The following is a 22,887-nucleotide window of genomic DNA, read 5'->3' as shown; positions in this document are numbered from 1 at the left end:
CGGTGGCTAATTAGCACTCTTGTGGCCTTTCGGCTGACACATTTTAATTACAGACCTGTGGAACATGCTGAGAATGCCAAGCGAGATTCAAAATAAGCTAATTATGAGCGCAATAGTGAGAAAGGAGCTGTCCAGTGCTGAAATTAAACTAACAAAAGACAAGGGTTTGATTTCAGCACCGGACAGCTTCTTACTCTCTGCTACAGCTAATAGCATAGATGGCAGGGATGCTGATGGGCGGGGATGCTGGACAAAAGGGATTCTTCTTCTGCTGACAAATGTATTCAAAGACTTACGGCACCACACTCTGTGGACAGCGCTCAAGCTCTCTGCTCTGTCTGCGAATGGAACCAGTGATTGGAACACAAAGTGCTTGTGGAACAGTGATTTCCAGAGCACTAAATTATGAATTTCTGAAATTACAATCACAAGGGAATAGAATTAAAGATGGCCATTGACCAATCTGAAGATAGAATTTGTGAAACAAGCCGCTAGGCTACATGCTGCTTTTACATTTTTATCCCATGAATCTACATGTCAAAAGAATGAACACTTCGTGAGAAGAACACTGAGAAATGAGCTGTCCAGTGCTGAAATGAAACTAGCACAGAGGCTAATATGAACACATTAGTGGGCTGTGTTCATGCTATAGGGCTTGCTTATGTGCTACTTTAATTTCAACACTGGACAGCTCAAGATTCACTTTGCTCAACAAGTGCTTACTGTCCCCATGTTTTAGACGTGTTACAATGTGTTTTGACTGTCTGGTGTCACAGCCGCTGACTCCTAGGGAGGCTACATATCTCACACTTAATGTACGGACCTTGAAGTTGGATTGTGAGGTCAGGTGACAAATAGCTTTTTGCACTGACTACACTATCAATTGCATTACCAAGAATGCTTTTTCAAGTTTCAAGTTTTCATCACAGATAGAACTAGGAAGCCATATATTTCACCAGATGTATAAATGTGAAGCATCCGGTTGGTATTTTCACTCACTACCAAATATGGTGATGAGAGGAAGCCCAGTGGCCCACATTCTGCTAATTTTCTCATCGATGAAACATTTGATCTTCATACAGTTTTCTTTTTCCAAACTACAATCTATAACAATCAGAGTGGACTGCATGTGGTAGACGTTACCCATTCCCAAAGTTTCAAAAAAATCCATTGTTTAGATTTAGAAAAAGTGCAAGGGCGAATTGCACACACAAACTTCACCGAGTAGGCATTCCCTAGCAGAAATATGCAAATAAATATTGGAAAGCGCCAATAGGATCTCACTAGCTCGTCCTTGGCTCTGCCCACCGCCTTGCTTGTTCTGCCCACTATGATTAATTTGCTCCGATGAAAACGACAGACTTTGGTCTATCTTGGGTTAGTAATAAAAACTCTTAGTTTATATTGTCACAAGTAGGCCTACAGTGAAATACTTTTCTTGCTTTCTCTTTCCCAACAATGCAGCAATCAAGAAGTAGTGTAAAAAATAAATACAAAGTCAAGTACAACCAAAACACATGAGAATTAGAAACAAGTTCAACACGAGAAAGTGAGTAAGCTATATACTGTACAGTGTCAGTTCCAGGGTCAGTTCCAATACCATATTTACAATGTGCAGGGATACTGGAGTGGAAGGGGTAGATATGTATAGAGAGAGGTAAGGTGACTAGGCATCAGGATATATGATAAACGGAGTAGCAGCAGAGTATATGATGGCTATTTTAAGTTCTGTTTTTATTGTCATGTGCACTAGTACAGTGAATTGGACTTTCTTGCTTGCTCTAAGATCTGGCATGCGTCAACAACGCCTGGGCACAGTCTCTTCCTCTTGTGTTCTTATCTACTGATGATTGTCCCCATGACAACCGTGGGACACTTGTCCACTCAAATGGCGTCTGGTGTGTATGCTCTCTCTAATTCTCTCTTTCTCTCTTTCTTTTTCTCTCTCGGAGGACCTGAGCCCTAGGACCATGCCTCAGGACTACCTGACATGATGACTGTCCCCAGTCCACCTGGCCGTGCTGCTGCTGCTCCAGTTTCAACTGTTCTGCCTGTGATTATTAGTATTTGACCATGGTGGTCATTTATGAACATTTGAACATCTTGGCCATGATCTGTTATAATCTCCACCCGGCACAGCCAGAAGAGAACTGGCCACCCCACATAGCCTGGTTCCTCTCTAGGTTTCTTCCTAGGTTTTGGCCTTTCTAGGGAGTTTTTCCTAGCCACCGTGCTTCTACACCTGCATTGCTTGCTGTTTGGGGTTTTAGGCTGGGTTTCTGTACAGCACTTTGAGATATCAGCTGATGTACGAAGGGCTATATAAATACATTTGATTTGATTTGATTTTGATAGTGGTACATTGATCTGTTAGATACATTTTGATTCAAATGTCAGAAAGATTGTCTGAATAAATAGCATTTCTAGCCATAATGTACTGTAGATAGCCTATGTATAGTCTATTCAGATATACAGTACTGTGGATAGGTCTATTTATAGTCTATTCAGATATACAGCACTGTAGACAGGCCTATTTATAGTCCATCCAGATATATACAATAACCGTGGAACCTCTGTATGTGCAAGAACTGTAGCAAACAAACACAGCAGTCAAAAATATAGAAACACTTGTTTACTTTTTTCCCTTTCCTTGATGACTTCAGGTTTCTGTTTTCTTTAGGCTATTTATAGAGCTAGCTGCATACTGCTCCATTCAGCTTTCAGCTATATAATACAAATGAAACGTGGCTAAACTAAACTATCCTAAATAAAAAAGACATACAGACTGGATTCTCTTTTCAGACTTTTATTTTGCTACATGTGTAAAAATAAAGGTTACAACTAAATCTTGTAAGGAAAAAAAGTGTCTGTCTTGCTTGTCTTTAGGTGACAGAGGTGTACTGGCTGGACATCTCCCAGCTGTATGTGTTATAGTACACCTGTGGAGGAGCATAGCAGCCGCAGCAATAGGCCATGGGCTGTACAGTCGCCCATGTGTATGTCATCTGGATCTGCTCGCTGATATCATAACCCGATGTCTGCACCGACCCGGAGTCGGTTGCACGCGCTCCAGGGGTCTCAATGATCTCGAGGGTCTCTGAGATCTTGTTAGCTGCTGCGGCGGTGCCACGGTTACCAGGAGACGAGGCGATGGCCGTGGCGAGTCCATTAGCAATGGTTGTACCAATGGCAGCAGCGGCGAGGTCACAGTTGATGGCCGAAGCAGTAGTCACGCGGAAATCACCTGAGCCCAGCCGGGTCTCGAGGTTCTGGATGGCTTTTGGAGCGAGTTTCTCCGCGGGGCTAGTATTGGGAATGGGGCTCCAATCCCCGGCCTCAGGTCGAAGGCTCAGTCCTTGGGCGGTCGCCACGGCTCGTTTCAAAAGCTCAGTTAATTGTCGAGACTTCACTCTCTTGTCCATTTCAATTGCCATCTTGATTGACAGGGTCACGGTGTCAACTAAGTCGATGTGGGTGTCCATGTCTGATGGATTTATGATGGTTGATGGACGATGCAGCGCTTTTTTAGGTTTTGGAACGTGGCGTCATAATGGATGCGAACATTTCGTCACACGTTTACATCATTCATACACATCAAGCACTATTATCTTATTTGATGTCTTATGTTTACACTGAATATATAGGCTATTTGCAGAGCTGAAAGAAACGCCAGCGAATAGGATGTTGAAAAACGACGGGGATATATAAAAAAATCAACTAGGTTGTCCTAATTAAACTATCATGGCCTGCAATATATTTGATAGCCTATAAAACCACGGATGTGTTGAAGAGCTATACCAATCACAAGCCTGTCATCATCCATGCTCATCAAACTTCCTCAGCCTTTCCTTTTCCAGCTGTTCTTTTCCTATAGAAAGCAGTGCAATAAAACACTCATGCAATGACAGCACTGCGTGATAACCACATCAGACACTGCACTCCGCCTGCCAAGCCATTTGTTTTCTCTGATGGGGCTGTCCAAGCCACGCGAAGGGGGCCCGAGCCACGCCTGACTTTCAAAAAATTAGCTGCATCAGGCGCGTCCATGCGCTCGTGGATATCTGTGGTGTGGAGCTGACATGGATAGATCAGGAAAGATTACTCATTTGTGTTGGAATAGGTGCTGAACACACAGAAACAGACATAGGCCTACCTTTTGGATTACATAAATGGATTATGCCGCCGAAACCTCGTGTAAAATAACCTGGCTAATCTTGGAAATTTTTCTAGCTTTTTCAAATTGATAGTGTGTTAAACTGTTGTCCATATTTATCATTTCAACAGTGTTGCTTATTAGCAAATGCATTCGCTATCAGGAGGCCAACATCTTGTAAAATGATGAGTTCTGGCTTTAGTCTAAATCAAACATTCTTGCCGCGCAGTTCAGCACCACCGACAGCTGCTCGAGCGCTATGCTCCGTCTGCGACTGGAACACAACAAAGTGCTTCTAGAATAGTGTCTTCCCGCGCACTAAATTATACATGTCTACTTGCTAGTGATATCCACCCCCCTCAGCACACGTATTCTCAAACCATTACTGACAGGATTGAGGTCAGGAGTGACTGTGGGTTGACTGAAGGGACACTTGACTTGCAAATTGGGGTGGTAAGCCCTAAGGTCCCATGAAGATAAGACAACCTTGTCATATAGGCTATAATAAATCCCAAAGCCTTGGAAAAAACAAAACAAGTACAGGTTAAAGTCAGTGATTTGTTGGACAGCAATGCCAGCAGCTTTGTTTCACCCACTTAAGCTAAACCACCTCAAACTATTACGGAACATTATGTTATTCAAGTAGAGTTTGATACAAGAACCTAAACCTTGAAAACGTCTTAATTCCAATGGTTCTAAAAGGCTAACAGCAGTGGATGAATGGTAATATATTGTTGCCATTGCCTCCGCCTCTGACCAATTAGACTACGAGCCATGTAGGCCTATTGGGGGCTCTGGTCTATACACGACTTATTATCAAAATACTTCACATAAAATTACATTAAGCAAGCATGTCTAGCTATACCTATACAAAATATATGCATTTGTACATCTTTAATGGCATAAGAACATCATATTTCACTTTGCTTGGACAATGAGATCTCTGTACAGATTCCTCTTTATTTTTATAACCAAGTCTCTCATGTTTCCATAGCAATTAGAGAGACGTTGCCAAGCAACACCCTCAAATACAATAAAGACGTGAATGAAGGCAGAGCTCGTCCTGAAGGCAGGACTCATAAAGGTCCTCAGAGCGTCTTTAAGTTTAGGAAACAGCAACAGTGTCGTGAAAATATCAACCAACTTCACTCTGTCAGTGATTTATAAACTTTTTAAACAAGTGTGTTGATTAACTTGTTTTCTCCATAATCCACTCATAGAATTATAGCGCCGCTTCGGATATAAACATATTCCCTGTATTTAAACTAGATCATTCTTACGGCCAACACCTGCTGCGTTTAATGTATTTGTCATGCTCATATCACTGCCAAACAGTCCTTATTAAAGACTACACTATTTACTCTCAACTTGTTTGGAGCGCGTAAAAACGCACCCTTTGACGGCGTTAAGTCTCTTCCTCTCTCTTAGCGAAGAGAAGCCAATACAGTTGACAGTAGAAACAAAACAGCCCCTCTATGAGACAGACAATTACCTTCTTCCTCCAAATATGTAACATGAAGCCAAATACTTCCCTTTTCAATATATTAGGCTACCCATAAGCACCCTTTCTCCACATGAACTCAACATGACTTCACATTACCAAAGTATAATAGAAAGAGTAACCTATTTCAGCTTGCCTTACCTTCAATACAACATATTCTCCACAGCCCAGAGTGCGTAAGATCTCCCCTTGCCTTCTTGGGTTGTGACTGGGTGTCATCCGTACTGGCATTGGTTGCGTTGCATATGTATGCCCGTGAGTACAGCCAGTAGTCCGTCCCGATGGCTATGGTCATGAGGCTGAAAGCGGCGAAAGCCCCCACGGTAGCCAGCAGTGTCTGAACCCCACGGTCACACCACGCCATGGCGCTTCATATTATTCAACAGAGCCCGGTCTACACACACCTGGAGAGCGTCACGGCGCGGAGGGTCATCTGGTCATACCGCATGTCCACTGCGCTTTGCTCGCCCCTCTCTCCTCTCCAAGGACCTGAGACGTGGGCTACGTGTTGACTATGGGTGACATCGGATCACAATGTTCACTTGGAGCTGTAGCGCTCACTCCGTGTGACAGCCAGCTTGAGTGATCCGAACGGGAGAGAAATCGGTGTCCACACTGATCTGACGCGCGCAGACAGCCCACATGTTTGGCCATTCATAGTTTCTGAATCGCCTGATATTTAACCCCAGGTTGATTCTATGTTCCTGGTTTGCTCCTGCCCTATATACCACCTTTCATTGGAATCAGAACCTGTCAATATCACTGATCTATGGAGAGATGTCACTAGGAAGGGAGGGGCTGCAGAGAAATAGTATTCAGGTATTGACATCTCTCTCTGTGGTCTACCTCTCAAGCCAGCTCAAGCCTGGTTCATGTGTCAAAGACATGGAGACCTGAATTACCATCCTAAACCCCAGATATCTGGCCCAAGATATCACCCAGATACGTGGTGCTTACCAGTATTGTCTTAGACCTACTCTCACTACTTACTGCTGCCCTCAATGCCACTGTAAAACGAAAATGGCAACAATCACTCATTTTATTCTTGATTGTAATTGAAGCTAAACAGACTGGCAATCAGGATAGCCCAAGCCCTCTGTACAGGCTGTTAAAAATGCACTTAGATGTTTACTGAGTACATGTTACTATCAAGCACACTATAAATCACAGCAGGCAGTAGGACACCACTGTTCTTCACATGTAGCCTGAGGCCTATATGCTATTATAGGTATTGATGAAACAATATTACAACCTCATGCCACATTAACCTTTGGAGAAGACTAGAGACAAGCCAATAAGACACAGCCTGCATCTCAAACGGCACACTATTCCCTTTTAATTGCACTACTTTTGACCAGGACCCATAGGGCTCTGGTCCAAAGTAGTGCACTATATAGGGAATATGGTGCCATTTGAGATGCACAAAGAGCTACCTGCCTGTGCTAGCCAGCCTGTGACAATGACTGATACTGTATGTAGGCACAGCATATAACAAGAGGCAGTAAAAGTGACAGTGGCCAGAATTTACAAGCTATTGTCCCTCTGTGAAGGAGCTACAGGAAGCACCATCCACCCCTGAAGTCATGCTGGGCTTCTAATTGGTTGACTTCCACCAGGCCCAGTAGATGTAGTCTGGGGGTCAATAGTTTGTTTGTGTGTGTGTGTGTGTGTGTGTGTGTGTGTGTGTGTGTGTGTGTGTGTGTGTGTGTGTGTGTGTGTGCCTGGCACGATGGTCGATCACTTACTGGAGTCTGAAGAGAGCCGAGAACAACTGCCCGTTGCAGCTGATGAGCGTTTACTATAGTCAATATGGAAGCAAACCCTGTGGCAACAGAGAGTCAGTTAATTGTGTGGCTGGCTGTAAGCTTTACAGCAAATTATTAAGGCCAGGAGTCTTTTATGCCCATGTGACCTGATCAAGAAAAACTCCTGGGTCCTTATTCAAAAAGTGTCTCAGAGTAGGAGTGCTGATCTAGAAACAATTCCCCTGTCTATGATCAGTAGATGGTTTTGTGTCTTTATGTCACTGTTGTCACACTCATAAGCATGTTCCCTCTAGGGTAAGTGTCCCAAATGGCACCCTGTTCCTTTAATAGTGCACTACTTTTCACCAGGGCCCATAACGCTTTGTAGCGAATATGCTGCCATTTCAGAGTCTAATTCACCTTGGAGAATTGTTCAACTGAGCATCGCTTTTCATATAATCTATCCCCTTATCCTCCACTCTTTCCTTCATTCTTTCCCATGTAGTTCTGTCCACCACACTTCCCAACATCTACTGTTCTATCCTCCTCCCTCTGCTGTTGTTCTGTTCTTCAGTCGACCCCTCCCTAATTCAACCATACTCCCTGATGTTGCTTCATACCACATCACCCCCCCTCCCACAACCATACTCCCTGTTGTTGCTTCATACCACTTCACACCCCCTCCCACAACCATACTCCCTGTTGTTGCTTCATACCACTTCACACCCCCTCCCACAACCATACTCCCTGTTGTTGCTTCATACCACATCACCCCCCCTCCCACAACCATACTCCCTGTTGTTGCTTCATACCACTTCACACCCCTCCCACAACCATACTCCCTGTTGTTGCTTCATACCACATCACCCCCTCCCACAACCATACTCCCTGTTGTTGCTTCATACCACTTCACACCCCTCCCACAACCATACTCCCTGTTGTTGCTTCATACCACATCACCCCCTCCCACAAACATACTCCCTGTTGTTGCTTCATACCACGTCACACCCCTCCCCCACAACCATACTCCCTGGTGTTGCTTCATACCACGTCACCCCCCCCACAACCATACTCCCTGATGTTGCTTCATACCACATCATCACCCTCCCACAACCATACTCCCTGATGTTGCTTCATACCACACCACCCCCTTCCACAACCATACTCCCTGCTGTTGCTTCATACCCCATCGCTCCCCCTCCCACAACCATACTCCCTGATGTTGCTTCATACCACACCACCCCCTTCCACAACCATACTCCCTGCTGTTGCTTCATACCCCATCGCTCCCCCTCCCACAACCATACTCCCTGATGTTGCTTCATACAGTGCCTTGCGAAAGTATTCGGCCCCCTTGAACTTTGCGACCTTTTGCCACATTTCAGGCTTCAAACATAAAGATATAAAACTGTATTTTTTTGTGAAGAATCAACAACAAGTGGGACACAATCATGAAGTGGAACGACATTTATTGGATATTTCAAACTTTTTTAACAAATCAAAAACTGAAAAATTGGGCGTGCAAAATTATTCAGCCCCCTTAAGTTAATACTTTGTAGCGCCACCTTTTGCTGCGATTACAGCTGTAAGTCGCTTGGGGTATGTCTCTCAGTGAGGTTGGATGGAGAGCATTTGTGAACAGCAGTTTTCAGTTCTTTCCACAGATTCTCGATTGGATTCAGGTCTGGACTTTGACTTGGCCATTCTAACACCTGGATATGTTTATTTTTGAACCATTCCATTGTAGATTTTGCTTTATGTTTTGGATCATTGTCTTGTTGGAAGACAAATCTCCTTCCCAGTCTCAGGTCTTTTGCAGACTCCATCAGGTTTTCTTCCAGAATGGTCCTGTATTTGGCTCCATCCATCTTCCCATCAATTTTAACCATCTTCCCTGTCCCTGCTGAAGAAAAGCAGGCCCAAACCATGATGCTGCCACCACCATGTTTGACAGTGGGGATGGTGTGTTCAGGGTGATGAGCTGTGTTGCTTTTACGCCAAACATAACGTTTTGCATTGTTGCCAAAAAGTTCAATTTTGGTTTCATCTGACCAGAGCACCTTCTTCCACATGTTTGGTGTGTCTCCCAGGTGGCTTGTGGCAAACTTTAAACAACACTTTTTATGGATATCTTTAAGAAATGGCTTTCTTCTTGCCACTCTTCCATAAAGGCCAGATTTGTGCAATATACGACTGATTGTTGTCCTATGGACAGAGTGTCCCACCTCAGCTGTAGATCTCTGCAGTTCATCCAGAGTGATCATGGGCCTCTTGGCTGCATCTCTGATCAGTCTTCTCCTTGTATGAGCTGAAAGTTTAGAGGGACGGCCAGGTCTTGGTAGATTTGCAGTGGTCTGATACTCCTTCCATTTCAATATTATCGCTTGCACAGTGCTCCTTGGGATGTTTAAAGCTTGGGAAATCTTTTTGTATCCAAATCCGGCTTTAAACTTCTTCACAACAGTATCTCGGACCTGCCTGGTGTGTTCCTTGTTCTTCATGATGCTCTCTGCGCTTTTAACGGACCTCTGAGACTATCACAGTGCAGGTGCATTTATACGGAGACTTGATTACGCACAGGTGGATTGTATTTATCATCATTAGTCATTTAGGTCAACATTGGATCATTCAGAGATCCTCACTGAACTTCTGGAGAGAATTTGCTGCACTGAAAGTAAAAGGGCTGAATAATTTTGCACGCCCAATTTTTCAGTTTTTGATTTGTTAAAAAAGTTTGAAATATCCAATAAATGTCGTTCCACTTCATGATTGTGTCCCACTTGTTGTTGATTCTTCACAAAAAAATACAGTTTTATATCTTTATGTTTGAAGCCTGAAATGTGGCAAAAGGTCGCAAAGTTCAAGGGGGCCGAATACTTTCGCAAGGCACTGTACCACACCACCCCCTCCCACAACCATACTCCCTGCTGTTGCTTCATACCCCATCACCCCCCTCCCACAACCATACTCCCTGATGTTGCTTCATACCACATCACCCCCCTCCCACAACCATACTCCCTGGTGTTGCTTCATACCACGTCACCTTCCTCTCTCAACCATACATCTTTCCCTCCTTATAGACTCTCACCCAATTCCTGGTGTTCTCCCTCCATCTATACACCCCCACTGCCATCTTCCACCAGCCACCCTCCCCCTCTCCTATACAGCCTGATTCCCCAAAGCCCATCACCCGCACTCCACAGTGAGTGTGATCATACAGCTGACAAATAGCTTTAGTAAACATAGAACAGCAATATCCATGGCTGTATAAACACCGTTAAATTCCAGTTTCAAGACTGAGGAACACAAAGATGAAAATATGAATGGAATCATAACTTTATATGACAGGCAGTAAATCAAGTTATTTTCTTCTCATATCCCCCCCAAGACAGACTATACAGAGTGATTTCATTCAAGATCTAAAACCCACAGTAGTGTGTACAGAAGAATCTCAGCAGCAGGGAGTCTTTCCTCTGACTGCCGATCGTGCCAGTGTGTGTGTGACTGCCTTCAGTGTCTCCTCAGTGTATTCTGAGCCTCACAGCAAAACTGACAGACAGGAGGTTTGGTCTCATCAGGCGGTCGCCAAGAGACTCCCTGCACTTTCCTGACTTCCTGTTCAATTTGAATGCCCAGTCAGACAGAGGCAGATAGACAGAAGGCAGGCAGACAAAGACAGATGGGTGGGCAGATAGACAGAAGGCAGGCAGACAAAGACAGACGGGTGGGCAGATAGACAGAAGGCAGGCAGACAAAGACAGACGGGTGGGCAGATAGACAGAAGGCAGGCAGACAAAGACAGACGGGTGGGCAGATAGACAGAAGGCAGGCAGACAAAGACAGACGGGTGGGCAGATAGACAGAAGGCAGGCAGACAAAGACAGACGGGTGGGCAGATAGACAGATGGACAGACGAACAAAACACCTTTATTCTGCAAATATATTCACATTCTGTTAAAGGTCCCCAAAGCACACAGATCCCTGGGTCACTCCTCTTTTCAGTTCACTGCAGCTAGCGCCTGGAACAAGCTGCAACCAGCACTCAAACTGGAAAGTTTTATCTCCATCTCTTCATTCAGACTCAATCATAGACACTCTTCTGACAGTTGTGGCTGCTTTGTATAATGTATTGTCGTCTCTTCTTCTTGACCTTTGTGCTGTTGACTTTGCCCAATGTTTGTACCATGTTTTTGTGCTGCTACCATGCTGTGTTGTCATGTGTTGCTGCCTTGCTATGTTGTCTAAGGTCTCTATGCAGGGTTGTGTCTCTCTTCTTGTGATGTGTGTTTTGTTCTATATTTATATTGTGTGTTTTTTTAAATCCCAGGCCCCTGTCCCTGCAGGAGACCTTTTGGTAGGCAGTCATTTTAAATAACAATTTGTTCTTAACTGACCTGCCTAGTTAAACAAAGGTTAAATAAAATAAAAAATATTTGCATGTACAGGAATATGACTCGGTGAAATGGTGCTGCCACAATAAACAAACAGGATATACAGACAACCTACAGTACCAGTCAAAAGTTTGGACACACCTACTCATTCAAGGGTTTTTCTTTATTTTGACTATTTTTTACATTGTAGAATAATAGTGAAGACATCAAAACTATGAAGTAACACATATGGAATCATGTAGTAACAAAAAAAGTGTTAAAAAAATATTCAAAGTAGCCACCCTTTGCCTTGATGACAGCTTTGCACACTCTTGCCATTCTCTCAACCAGCTTCATGAGGTAGTCACCTGGAATGCATTTCAATTAACAGGTGTGCCTTGTTAAAAGTTAATTTGTGGAATTTCTTTCCTTCATGCGTTTGAGCCAATCTGATGTGACAAGGTAGGGGTGGTATACAGAAGATAGCCCTATTTGGTAAAATACCAAGTCCATATTATGTCAAGAACAGCTCAAATAAGCCAAGAGAAAACGACAGTCCAACATTACATTAAGACATGAAGGTCAGTCAATCCGGAAGATTAAGAACTTTGAAAGTTTCGTCAAGTGCCGTCGCAAAAACCATCAAGCACTATGATGAAACTGGCTCTCATGAGGACCGCCACAGGAAAGGAAGACCCAGAGTTACCTCTGCTGCAGAGGATACATTCATTAGTAACCAGACTCAGATTGCAGCCCAAATAAATGCTTCAGAGTTCAAGTAACAGACACATCTCAACATCAACTGTTCAGAGGAGACTGTGTGAATCAGGCCTTCATGGTCAAATTGCTGCAATGAAACCAGTACTAAAGTACACCAATAATAAGAAGAGACTTGCTTGGGCCAAGAAATACGAAATCTGTCCTTTGGTCCGATGAGCCCAAATTTGAGATTTTTGGATCCGACCGCAGTGTCTTTGTGAGATGAAGAGTAGGTGAACGGATGATCTCTGCATGTGTTGTTCACATCATGAAGCACGGAGGTGGTGTGATGGTGCTTTGCTGGTGACACTGTCTGTGTTTTATTTTTAATTCAATGCACACTTAACCAGCATGGCTACCACAGCATTCTGGAGCGATACCCCATCCCATCTGGTTTGCGCTTAGTGGGACTATAATTTGTTTTTCAACAGGACAATGACCCAACACACCTCCAAACTGTTTAAGGGCTATTTTACCAAGAAGGAGAGTGATGGGAGTGCTGCGTCAGATGACCTGGCCTCCACAATCACCCGACCTCAACCCAATTGAGATGGTTTGGGTTGAGTTGGACCGCAGAGTGAAGGAAAAACAGCCAACAAGCATATGTGGGAACTCCTTCAAGACATGGAAAAGCATTTCAGGTGAAGCTGGTTGAGAGAATGCCAAGAGTGTGTAAAACTGTTATCAAGGCAAAGGGTGGTAACTTTGAAGAATATTTTGATTTGTTTAACATTTTTTGGTTACTACATGATTCCATGTGGCATTTCATAGTTTTGATTTCTTCATAAATTATTCTACAATGTAGAAAATAGTATAAAATAAAGAAAATCCTTGAATGAGTAGGTGTGTCCAAACTTTTGACTGGTACTGTATGTAAACTCAGCAAAAAAAAGAAAGGCCCCTGTCTTTCAAAGACAATTAGTAAAATCCAAATAATTTCACAGATCTTCATTGTAAAGGGTTTAAACACTGTTTTCCATGCTTGTTCAATGAACCATAAACAATTAATGAACATGCACCTGTGGAACGGTCGTTAAGACACTAACAGCTTACAGACGATAGGCAATTAAGGTCACAGGTATGAAAACTTAGGACACTAAAGAGGCCGTTCTACTGACAATGAAAAACACCAAACGAAAGATGCCCAGGGTCCCTGCTCATCTGCGTGAATGTGGCTTAGGCATGCTACAAGGAGGCATGAGGACTGCAGATGTGGCCAGGGCAATAGATTGTACCGTGAGAAGCCTAAGACAGCGCTACAGGGAGACAGGACGGACAGCTGATCGTCCTCGCAGTGGCAGACCACGTGTAACACCTGCACAGGATCGGTACATCCAAACATCACACCTGCGGGACAGGTACAGGATGGCAACAACTAACCGAGTTACACCAGGAACGCACAATCTCTCCATCAGTGCTGACTGTCCGCAATAGGCTGAGAGAGGCTGGACTGAGGGCTTGCAGGCTTGTTGTAAGATGGGTCCTCACCAGACATCACCGGCAACGACGTTGCCTATGGGCACAAACCCACCATCGCTGGACCAGACAGGACTGGCAAAAAGTGCTCTTCACTTACGAGTCGCAGTTGTCTCACCAGGGGTGATGGTCGGATTCACGTTTATCGTCGAAGGAAGCAGCGTTATACCGAGGCCTGAACTCTGGAGCAGGATGGATTTGGAGGGTCCGTCATAGTCTGGGCCTAGGGCCATTCCCCCTAGAAATGTCCGGGACTTTGCAGGTGCCTTGGTGGAAGAGTGGGGTAACATCTCACAGCAAGAACTGGCAAATCTGGTGGAGTCCATGAGGAGGAGATGCACGGCAGTACTTAATGCAGCTGGTGGCCACACCAGATACTGACTGTTACTTTTGATTTTGACCCCCTTTGTTCAGGGACACATTATTCCATTTCTGTTAGTCACGACTGTGGAACTTGTTCAGTTTATGTCGCAGTTGTTGAATCTTGTTATGTTCATACAAATATTTACACGTTAAGTTTGCTGAAAATAAACGCAGTTAAGAGTGAAGAGGTTTCTTTTTTTGCTGAGTTTACATGAATGTTTACTGAATGCCTTTTGGAAAAGTGTCTACAGTAGAAACAATTAACTTCTTACCTGCTGGATTATTCTGTTCCCACCTCTTGGCATACTGCGTTATATGAACTGATCTGTGAAAAGCCTGGAAGGGCAAAAAGATGAGTTTGTCAAGCCATAGTAAATGACTCACCTGCCACCTATTGGACAGATGGGTTACTACTGAATAATTCACATTCAATCCAGATTAATTTGGTTTAAATCAGTGGTACACTTAAGTACTTAAAATCGTTTTTGGGGTATCTGACAACTTTTACTTCACTTCCTTTCTAATGAAAATAATGTACTTCACATACATTTCCCTTCACACCCAAAAGTACTAGTCAGTGGTGGAAAAGGACCCAATTATCAGACTCAAGTAAAAGTTACTCAGTAAAATACTATATTTGGTATTTGGTTTAAAATATAGTTCAGCATCAAAAGTAAATGTAAATTGCAAAAATATACTTAAGTATCAAAAGTAATGATACAAAAGTATTTACTTAATAAGGAATTTGAAATTAGTTATAACTTTACTTTTGATAATTAAGTACATTTAACCAATTACATTTGATACTTAAGTATATTCAAAACCAAATATTAAAAAAACATTTAAAAACTTTTACTTAAGTAATATTCTTCTGAGTGACTTTCACTTGAGTCATTTTCTATTAAGGTATCATTACTTTTGCTCAAATATGACAATTGTGTACTTTTTCCACCACTGGGTTTAATATAGAACAACGTAATATAGAAAATAACATTAAGAGTCTAGGAAGAATATAGAAATACCATTATGTGATGACATAAGTGTTTCAGCAGCCAGACAGTACATTCTGTTCCTCTTCTTAGCGTTTGTCACACCATCTGTGAAACCCCAGACAACCTACTGCAGTAGTTAGTGCTTGCTTTACCAAACGCATTTAGAATAGATCAGATGTGGCATTAAGTTCATATTGATCTCAATCTAAAATTGATTGTGTAGCTCAATTAAGTTACTTTAAGATGATGCAGACATGAAGCGCAAAAAACCCTAATATATGGGATGTTGACTTGCATTGGATTTGTGCCACAGAGACAGTGACCAGGTAAACCACAGCATAGATTGATGTCTGACCTTGTCCATAGACTGCTGGTATTGTAAGGAAACCAGGGGCGCAACTTTTACAGGGGACAGGGGGGGGGACATGCCCCCCAACACATTCTGAAATAGCATTTTTGCCCCCCCAGTTTTATAATTGTAAAGTGATACAAGACGAGGCCTGGAGGAAACCAAGAGGTCATTTTGTAATGTGGGTGAAGTATCCCTTCAAGGGCATTCTGTGTGTAACACCTAACACATACACTGAGTGTACAAAACATTAGGAACACCTTCCTAATATTGACTTAGCCCCTCTTCTGCTCTTAGAACAGCCTCATTTCATCAGGGCATGGACTCTACAAGGTGTCGAAAGCCTTCCACAGGGATGCTGACCCATTTTGACTCGTTGGCTGGATGTCCTTTGGGTGGTGGACCATTCTTGATACACACGGGAGACTTGAGCATGAAAAACCCAGCAGCGTTGCAGTTCTTGACACAAACAGGTGAGCCTGCCACCTACTACCATGTCCTGTTCAAAGGCACTTAAATATTTTTGTCTTGCCCATTCACCCTCTAAATGACACACATACACAATCCATGTCTAATTGTCTCAAAACGTAATAATCCTTCTTTAACCTGGCTCCTCCCCTTCATCTACACTGACTGAAGTGGATTTAACAAGTGACATTTCACCTGGATTCACCTGGTCAGTCTGTGATGGAAAGAGCAGGTGTTTCTGATGTTTTGTACAGCTACACTCATTGATGTCACAAAGTAACAGTCTCATTCTTTCTCAGGTTATATAAGTGAAGTAGGGTTCAAGCGATGAACGAAAGCTGAAACTAACCATACATACTGACAAAAGAAACAGAGGAAACCACAGTTCAAAGTTTGATCCAAAGTGGACATTTTAGTGATTTAAGAACAAAAACGCTACAAAGTTTTACTTTTCATACTGTAGATACCACATCAGTAGGTCCTGTTGCGTCACATTTTTCAACCGCTTCTTTAGTTAAACAGCAAGTCACACCCCATTACCACGCCCCCACACCCATCTGTGTAGATCATCTTGTTAGGCACGAGGGAGGGAGAACTGTGTTTACAGCTATCTATATCTGTTCAGTCATTGCAAAGCTTAGATACACAAGTAAGGGAGTAAGGGAGCATTTCTAGAGTATTGGGATGTGACAGGTGTATTCAATTATTCCCTTTTCGTTCTGAGCACAGTGCAGAGATACAGTTAAACCCCATAGGCTGGGCCCTGGTGGCGCTCCAGCTAGAAGTCACCCGTACACAGATCTAGGGTCAGACTACTACTTCACCCCAAAACCTCTATTCCCAACAAGGGGACTGGGGCAATATCTGACTCTGGATCAATGGCTAGTGGGTATCTTCTACCTACTCCATGGAAGCACCCTGAGATCTGCTAGGCAGCTGTGGTCACTGCAGTAGAGGGTTGGCGGGGCCAAAGTGGCCCAGGTTCTCACACGCTTTAAGCCAGCGCTGGACGTTGGCTGGAGAGGAGGCGGCAGGGCCTGTCTGGAGGACGCAGCAGTAACAGGCGATGTCAGCCAGCGAGAGCTCGGGACCGGCCAGCCAGGGGTCGCGACCCAAAGCGCCGTTGAGGGCGCGGAGGACTGCCGACCGCTCCTTAGCGCTGCCCTCAGCCAGCTGGAAGAAGGCTGTGTCCACCCAACTGTCCACCAGTGTAGCCAGGGCGGGGTCGCTGGGGTAAGGGGCAACGAGGCGGAACAAGAAGCGTGCCACGTTGGCCTCGCCCTCGATGGGGCACATGTTCTGAATGCTGAACTTCATCTGCAGCTTGGAGACTAGAGATATAGAGATACAGAGGGGGAGGGAGACAGCGAGAGAGGGAGAAAGAGAGAGGGGGGAGAGGGCGAGAGAGAGAGAGAGGGGGGGGGAGAGAGAGAGAGGGAGAGAGAGGGGGAGAGGGCGAGAGAGAGAGGGGGAGAGGGCGAGAGAGAGAGAGGGGAGAGAGAGGGGAGAGAGAGAGAGAGAGGGGGAGAGGGCGAGAGAGAGGGGGAGAGGGCGAGAGAGAGAGAGGGGGAGAGGGCGAGAGAGAGAGAGGGCGAGAGAGAGAGAGAGAGGGATAGAGAGAGGGGGGGCGAGAAAGAGAGAGAGAGAGGGGCGAGAAAGAGGGCGAGAGAGGGGCGAGAAAGAGGGCGAGAGAGGGGGCGAGAGAGAGGGGGAGAGGACGGGAGAGAGAGGGGGAGAGGACGGGAGAGAGAGGGTGGAGAGGACGGGAGAGAGAGAGAGGGGGAGAGGCGAGAGAGAGGGCGAGAGAGAGAGGGCGAGAGGGGGGGGGCGAGAGAGAGGGGGCGAGAGAGAGAGGGGGGGCGAGGACGAGAGAGAGAGGCGAGAGAGAGGGGGCGAGGACGAGAGAGAGGGAGGGGAGAGGGCGAGAGAGGGGGCGAGAGAGAGAAAGAGAGCGAGAGAGAGAGAGGGCGAGAGAGAGGGCGAGAGAGAGAGGGCGAGAGAGAGAGGGCGAGAGAGAGAGAGGGCGAGAGAGAGAGGGCGAGAGAGAGGGCGAGAGAGAGAGAGAGGGAGAGAGAGAGAGAGAGAGAGAGGGCGAGAGAGAGAGAGAGGGCGAGAGAGAGAGGGCGAGAGAGAGAGGGCGAGAGAGAGAGAGAGAGGGCGAGAGAGAGAGAGAGGGCGAGAGAGAGGGCGAGAGAGAGAGAGAGGGCGAGAGAGAGAGAGAGAGCGAGAGAGAGAGAGAGGGCAGAGGAGAGAGAGAGAGGGCGAGAGAGAGAGAGAGGGCGAGAGAGAGAGAGGGCGAGAGAGCGAGAGAGAGGGCAGAGAGAGAGAGAGGGCAGAGAGAGAGAGAGGGCAGAGAGAGAGAGAGAGAGAGAGGGCAGAGAGAGAGAGAGAGAGAGGGCAGAGAGAGAGAGAGAGAGAGAGGGCAGAGAGAGAGAGAGGGGGGCAGAGAGAGAGAGCGAGAGAGAGGGCAGAGAGGGGGGAGAAAGGTACATTTACTCCAAAGATAATCTAAATAGGTGTTAAAAATGTTGAAAGGGGCTAACAACGAAAGGACACATTGTCTATACATAGGAATAGTAAATGGTGAGCGATACTAGTACATCTGACATCACATCTCCCTAACCTAGCCAAGTCACGTCAGTTCAAAGCTAGGTGACATTCCTAGCCATACCCTGTCTCTCACTCCACTACTCTTTCTAACCCCCTCTCCCAACATTCCCCTCTTGTTCTACCCAGTCTCTCCACCCCCTCTCCACCCTTAACCCAATCTGCCCACCCACAGTTCCCACTCTAAACTTTCTACTCTTTTACTATCCTGTCTCTGACTACCCCCAATCCTCACCATCTTTCCATATAAGGGTGAAGCCCAGCTGGAAACGCTGGCGGACGTAGCTGTCTGCGTGGCGCGGCCCCAGGCAGGAGAGCAGCTGCGCAGGCACACCGGACACTGATGAGTGGACATGCACACTGGAGAGCACCCGGTAGCGCTGGCACAGCATTGCGTGGAGCACCAGCAGAGTGAGGGGTGGTCGTGCCGGATTGGCATTGATCACAATGTCCCGGAGGGCACCAAGGTCCTAATGGGTACAGGACAAATTATGATGATACCCTCATAAGGCGTTTCCAACAAACTTGAGTCGTGGCACAGCCGAAATAGACAAATTATGTGGCGTATTGACGAAACTCAACTTAATGAATTGCTATTCCTATAAGATCTCTAACAGACAATAGCTCTACTCCTATAAGATCTCTAACAGACAAAAACTTTATTCCTATAAGATCTCTAACAGACAAAAGCTCTACTCCTATAAGATTTCTAACAGACAAGAGCTCGATTCCTATAATTGACAAGAGCTCTATTTCTATAAGATATTTAACAGACAAGAGCTCTATTCCTCACCTTGCCCAGTAGGGAGTCCAGGTCTGCAGTGCCACTAAAGGATGTGGCTGTGGGACTCTGGGAGAGAGAGGTCACAGTCTGATCCAGGTCAGCGTCGGGTGTGGTCACGGTCTTGGCCAGGCCATCCACGGCTGCCTTCAGTTCATAGAGCCTGCGCATGATCTTATCCTGACGTACCTCCAGGTCTCTGAACGCAGGGTCCACCTCTGTCCCATTCTACGGGGGGGGGGGGTGGAGGAGAGCTATGGTTAACACATATATAGTACATTGAGACAAACACTTGATTTTATGCTGACGCAGCTCCAAAGCCTGTACTGCAGGGTCCACCTGTCTGACAAAAAGAGAAAGTAAACACACCCTGCCACAAACAAACACACCCATGCTGCCCTCGGGGCCCTGTGAAGGTAATGTGTTAACACAATACACACACATTACATGATCATTCATGTTAAGCCCAATGTTCCCTCCAAGCTGCAGGCAACTCCCCCGGGACTGCCGCTAGATTGAACTTCTCAACTTTCTAGAGTTTTCCCTGTTAGTTAACACTATCAACGTTTCCCTTTATTGTGGCAATTGTCATGGAATCAACACAACGTTAGCAACTTTCAGTGCAACATTGGCCAGGCCTTTGTCACACTGGGGGACTATGTAGTCAGGCAGATAATTGTTTGAGGGGGACTGAATACTGAGGGAGGTGAAGGGATTGATTGCCAAGAAAGAATTCCCTGAGGAAATCTTTAGGTGAGCTGTCAACAAAACACCAAACATGAAAACAGAAATGTGTCATTGACTCATTCTTATAAAGTAGCTCGATAATTTGGTCGGATGATTGTAAACAGGGAGTCATTATTGATTAGGATGAATTCAGAGCCATTCCTATAGCCAGCTAGCAACATTATAATATTAGGCTCGGCTATGGCTGAATCCATTAGCCTACATACCATCACATAGAAAAAGGCTACTAGAAATGACAGCACGTCTATATAACCTAGTTGTTCATTATACTGTATAATGACATGTTTTTGTTGCTGTCTCGCTAACGTTAGCTAGCTACAGTAGTAAATTACTGGCTGTCAGTTACACCCACCCATATCATCCATTCAGTCTAGCACACAAAATGTCTGACCTGGGCCAATCATATGCTGGCTGCTAAAATCTAACTAACTCTGTAGAGGAAACTATACGTCCGGAGTAGTGTACTGGTAACGTCCTGTCACAAATTCTGGGGGGCACAACCAAAACATCTAGATACAGTAGTTAACTCAAATTACGTTAGTCAGCCACGCATCATTGCATCAGCCGAATAGGAGATTGGTAGGGTTGAAGCTAGGCTAACGTTAGCTAATTTTCTGGCAAATGATCTGTTGTTGTTGTGGGGCTATTATGTAACGTTAGCTCATTTTTGACGGCAAAATGTCACGTTTATTAGCTGGCTAGTTAATTGATGACATTAGTGAGATTAGCTAGTCCATTTATGGTCGGATTTCAAATAACGTTAGTTACCTGAAGCGCATGTTCCGAGCAGCCACTTGCACTTCTCTGCGCGTGGATATTCGGCAACTTGTACATGCAGGTTGGCAAATCAGTCTTTATGTCATCCCCAAAGACGGGCTTTACCTGGTACATGGGCATATTGTTGGGTGGTTAGTGCCCTCCAAAAGAACCAATAACAACCGATATTCCAGCAACAGCTGACTTCTGGGGACGTTACTTGTTAGACCGCTGCAGCTACGTGCAGCCTGCGACCGAAAGGAAGGATGCCCGACTCAGTGTCTTACGTCACATCCGGTGAAAGTGATTCGCTCAGAGAGGAGTAATGTTAGTTGTTACCGACATCTTTGATTTGATCAGGTCCATCCGGACCAGGTATGATTTTGTGTGTGTAAAGAAAACTTTCTCCCTATGCAGCTAATGACTAGTCCTGGTCTAATATACTGTAGCTTCTGCAGTTATTGCTTAATATCAGCAGTGGTTGTTTGAATGTTAAATGACGAGACCGAGGCATTGATGCGAGTAACCAGTCTTGTTCAGTACATGACAACACATCCGGGTATCTCAAGCACCCCGGTAAAACACAAGAGTTGCAGTAATGAACATTTACCAACAGATGGCATCACTGTGCCATCTTACACCCATAACAGCGGGGCGACGCGTCATTCAGGGCAGGTGGGAAGACAACCAGTTTAGCTAAAATATATATATATTAAAGTCCCCGAGCTTTTCATATGAAGAGAAATTATAGATAAAAACGTATTGGTGCTCATCGGCCATTCAACATAAACATTACACAGCAAGTTGGAAATCTTATGTTTCACCCCGTCGTAGCTGAACGACTACATGGATAACATACAACTGGCTGGGTTTTCGGTGCATTAGCAAGATAGAACAGCTGCCTCCGGTAAGACAAGGGGTGGCGGTCTGTGTCTATTTGTAAATAACAACTGGTGTACGAAATCTAATATTAAGGAAGTCTCAAGGTTTTGCTCACCTGGGGTAGAGTATCTCATGATAAGCAGTAGACCACACTATTTACCAAGAGTTTTCATCTCTATTTTTCGTAGCTGTCTATTTACCAGCACAAACCGATGCTGGCGTTAAGACCACAGTCAATGAGCTGTATAAGGCCATAAGCAAATAAGAAAAAGCTCATCCAGAGGCGGCGCTCCTAGTAGCTCGGGGACTTTAATGCAGGGAATCTTAAATCCATTTTACCTCATTTCTACCAGCATGTTACATATGCAACCAGAGGAAAAAACTCTAGACCACCTTTACTCTACATACAGAGACGTGTACAAAGCTCTCTTTCGTCCTCCATTTGGCAAATCTGACCACCTGATTCCTGCTCACAAGCAAAACTAAAGCAGGTAGTACCAGTGACTCACTCAATCGGAAATGTTCAGATGACACATGTGCTAAGCTACCGGACTGTTTTACTAGCACAGACTGGAATATGTTCCGGGATTCTTCCGAAGGCATTGAGGAGTACACCACATCGGTCACTGGTTTCATCAATTCATTTTTTTATTCAACCTTTATTTAACTAGGCAAGTCAGTTAAGAACAAATTCTTATTTACAATGACGGCCTACCGGGGAACAGTGGGTTGACTGCCTTATTAAGGGGCAGAACGACAGATTTTTACCTTGTCAGCTCAGGGATTCAATCAGCTTGGGTTACTGGCCCAATGCTCTAACCACTAGGCTACCTGCCGCCCCCTGCTGCTCCATCAATAAGTGTATCGATGACATCGTCCTCACAGTGACCGCACCTACATACCCCAAACAGAAGCCATGGATTACAGGCAACATCCGC

General features: G+C 45.0%; 2 protein-coding genes across 4 annotated transcripts in view; both read right to left on the bottom strand.

Moving 5' to 3' along the window:
• The window catches only part of cacng4b (calcium channel, voltage-dependent, gamma subunit 4b), a 33,326-nt gene extending 16,861 nt beyond the window's left edge, over positions 1-16,465 (bottom strand). Inside the window, exons 1-2 of one of the 2 annotated variants that reach the window (XM_065010465.1) lie at positions 15,390-16,465; positions 14,640-14,703 (exon numbers count right to left, since the gene is read on the bottom strand). In XM_065010465.1, coding sequence (XP_064866537.1) covers positions 14,640-14,703; positions 15,390-15,392 — 67 coding nt within the window. In that variant the 5' untranslated portion in view covers positions 15,393-16,465. Of the gene's footprint in view, positions 1-5,795; positions 6,199-14,639; positions 14,704-15,389 lie in introns of those variants that run through there. The other variant, XM_065010466.1, reaches the window with a different exon arrangement.
• Positions 16,466-16,561: 96 nt separating this feature from the next.
• Positions 16,562-21,346, bottom strand: aimp2 (aminoacyl tRNA synthetase complex interacting multifunctional protein 2). Of its 2 annotated transcripts, none has more exons than XM_065010463.1 (4): positions 21,080-21,346; positions 19,577-19,792; positions 19,019-19,253; positions 16,562-17,507 (listed from the first exon to the last, which is right to left on the bottom strand). In XM_065010463.1, exons 1-4 carry the CDS (start codon positions 21,206-21,208, stop codon positions 17,119-17,121), a joined length of 969 nt encoding a protein of 322 aa, XP_064866535.1. In that variant the 5' UTR covers positions 21,209-21,346; the 3' UTR covers positions 16,562-17,118. The 2 variants fall into 2 exon arrangements, with proteins under 2 accessions (XP_064866535.1, XP_064866536.1); XM_065010464.1 differs by having other exon boundaries at positions 21,194-21,346.
• Between the last annotated feature and the right edge of the window lie 1,541 nt (positions 21,347-22,887).

This window comes from Oncorhynchus nerka, linkage group LG26 (genome assembly GCF_034236695.1).
Source record: "Oncorhynchus nerka isolate Pitt River linkage group LG26, Oner_Uvic_2.0, whole genome shotgun sequence".
Taxonomy (NCBI): Eukaryota; Metazoa; Chordata; class Actinopteri; order Salmoniformes; family Salmonidae; genus Oncorhynchus; species Oncorhynchus nerka.
Note: the sequence above shows the minus strand (reverse complement) of the source record. Positions and strands in the feature narration are given on the sequence as shown.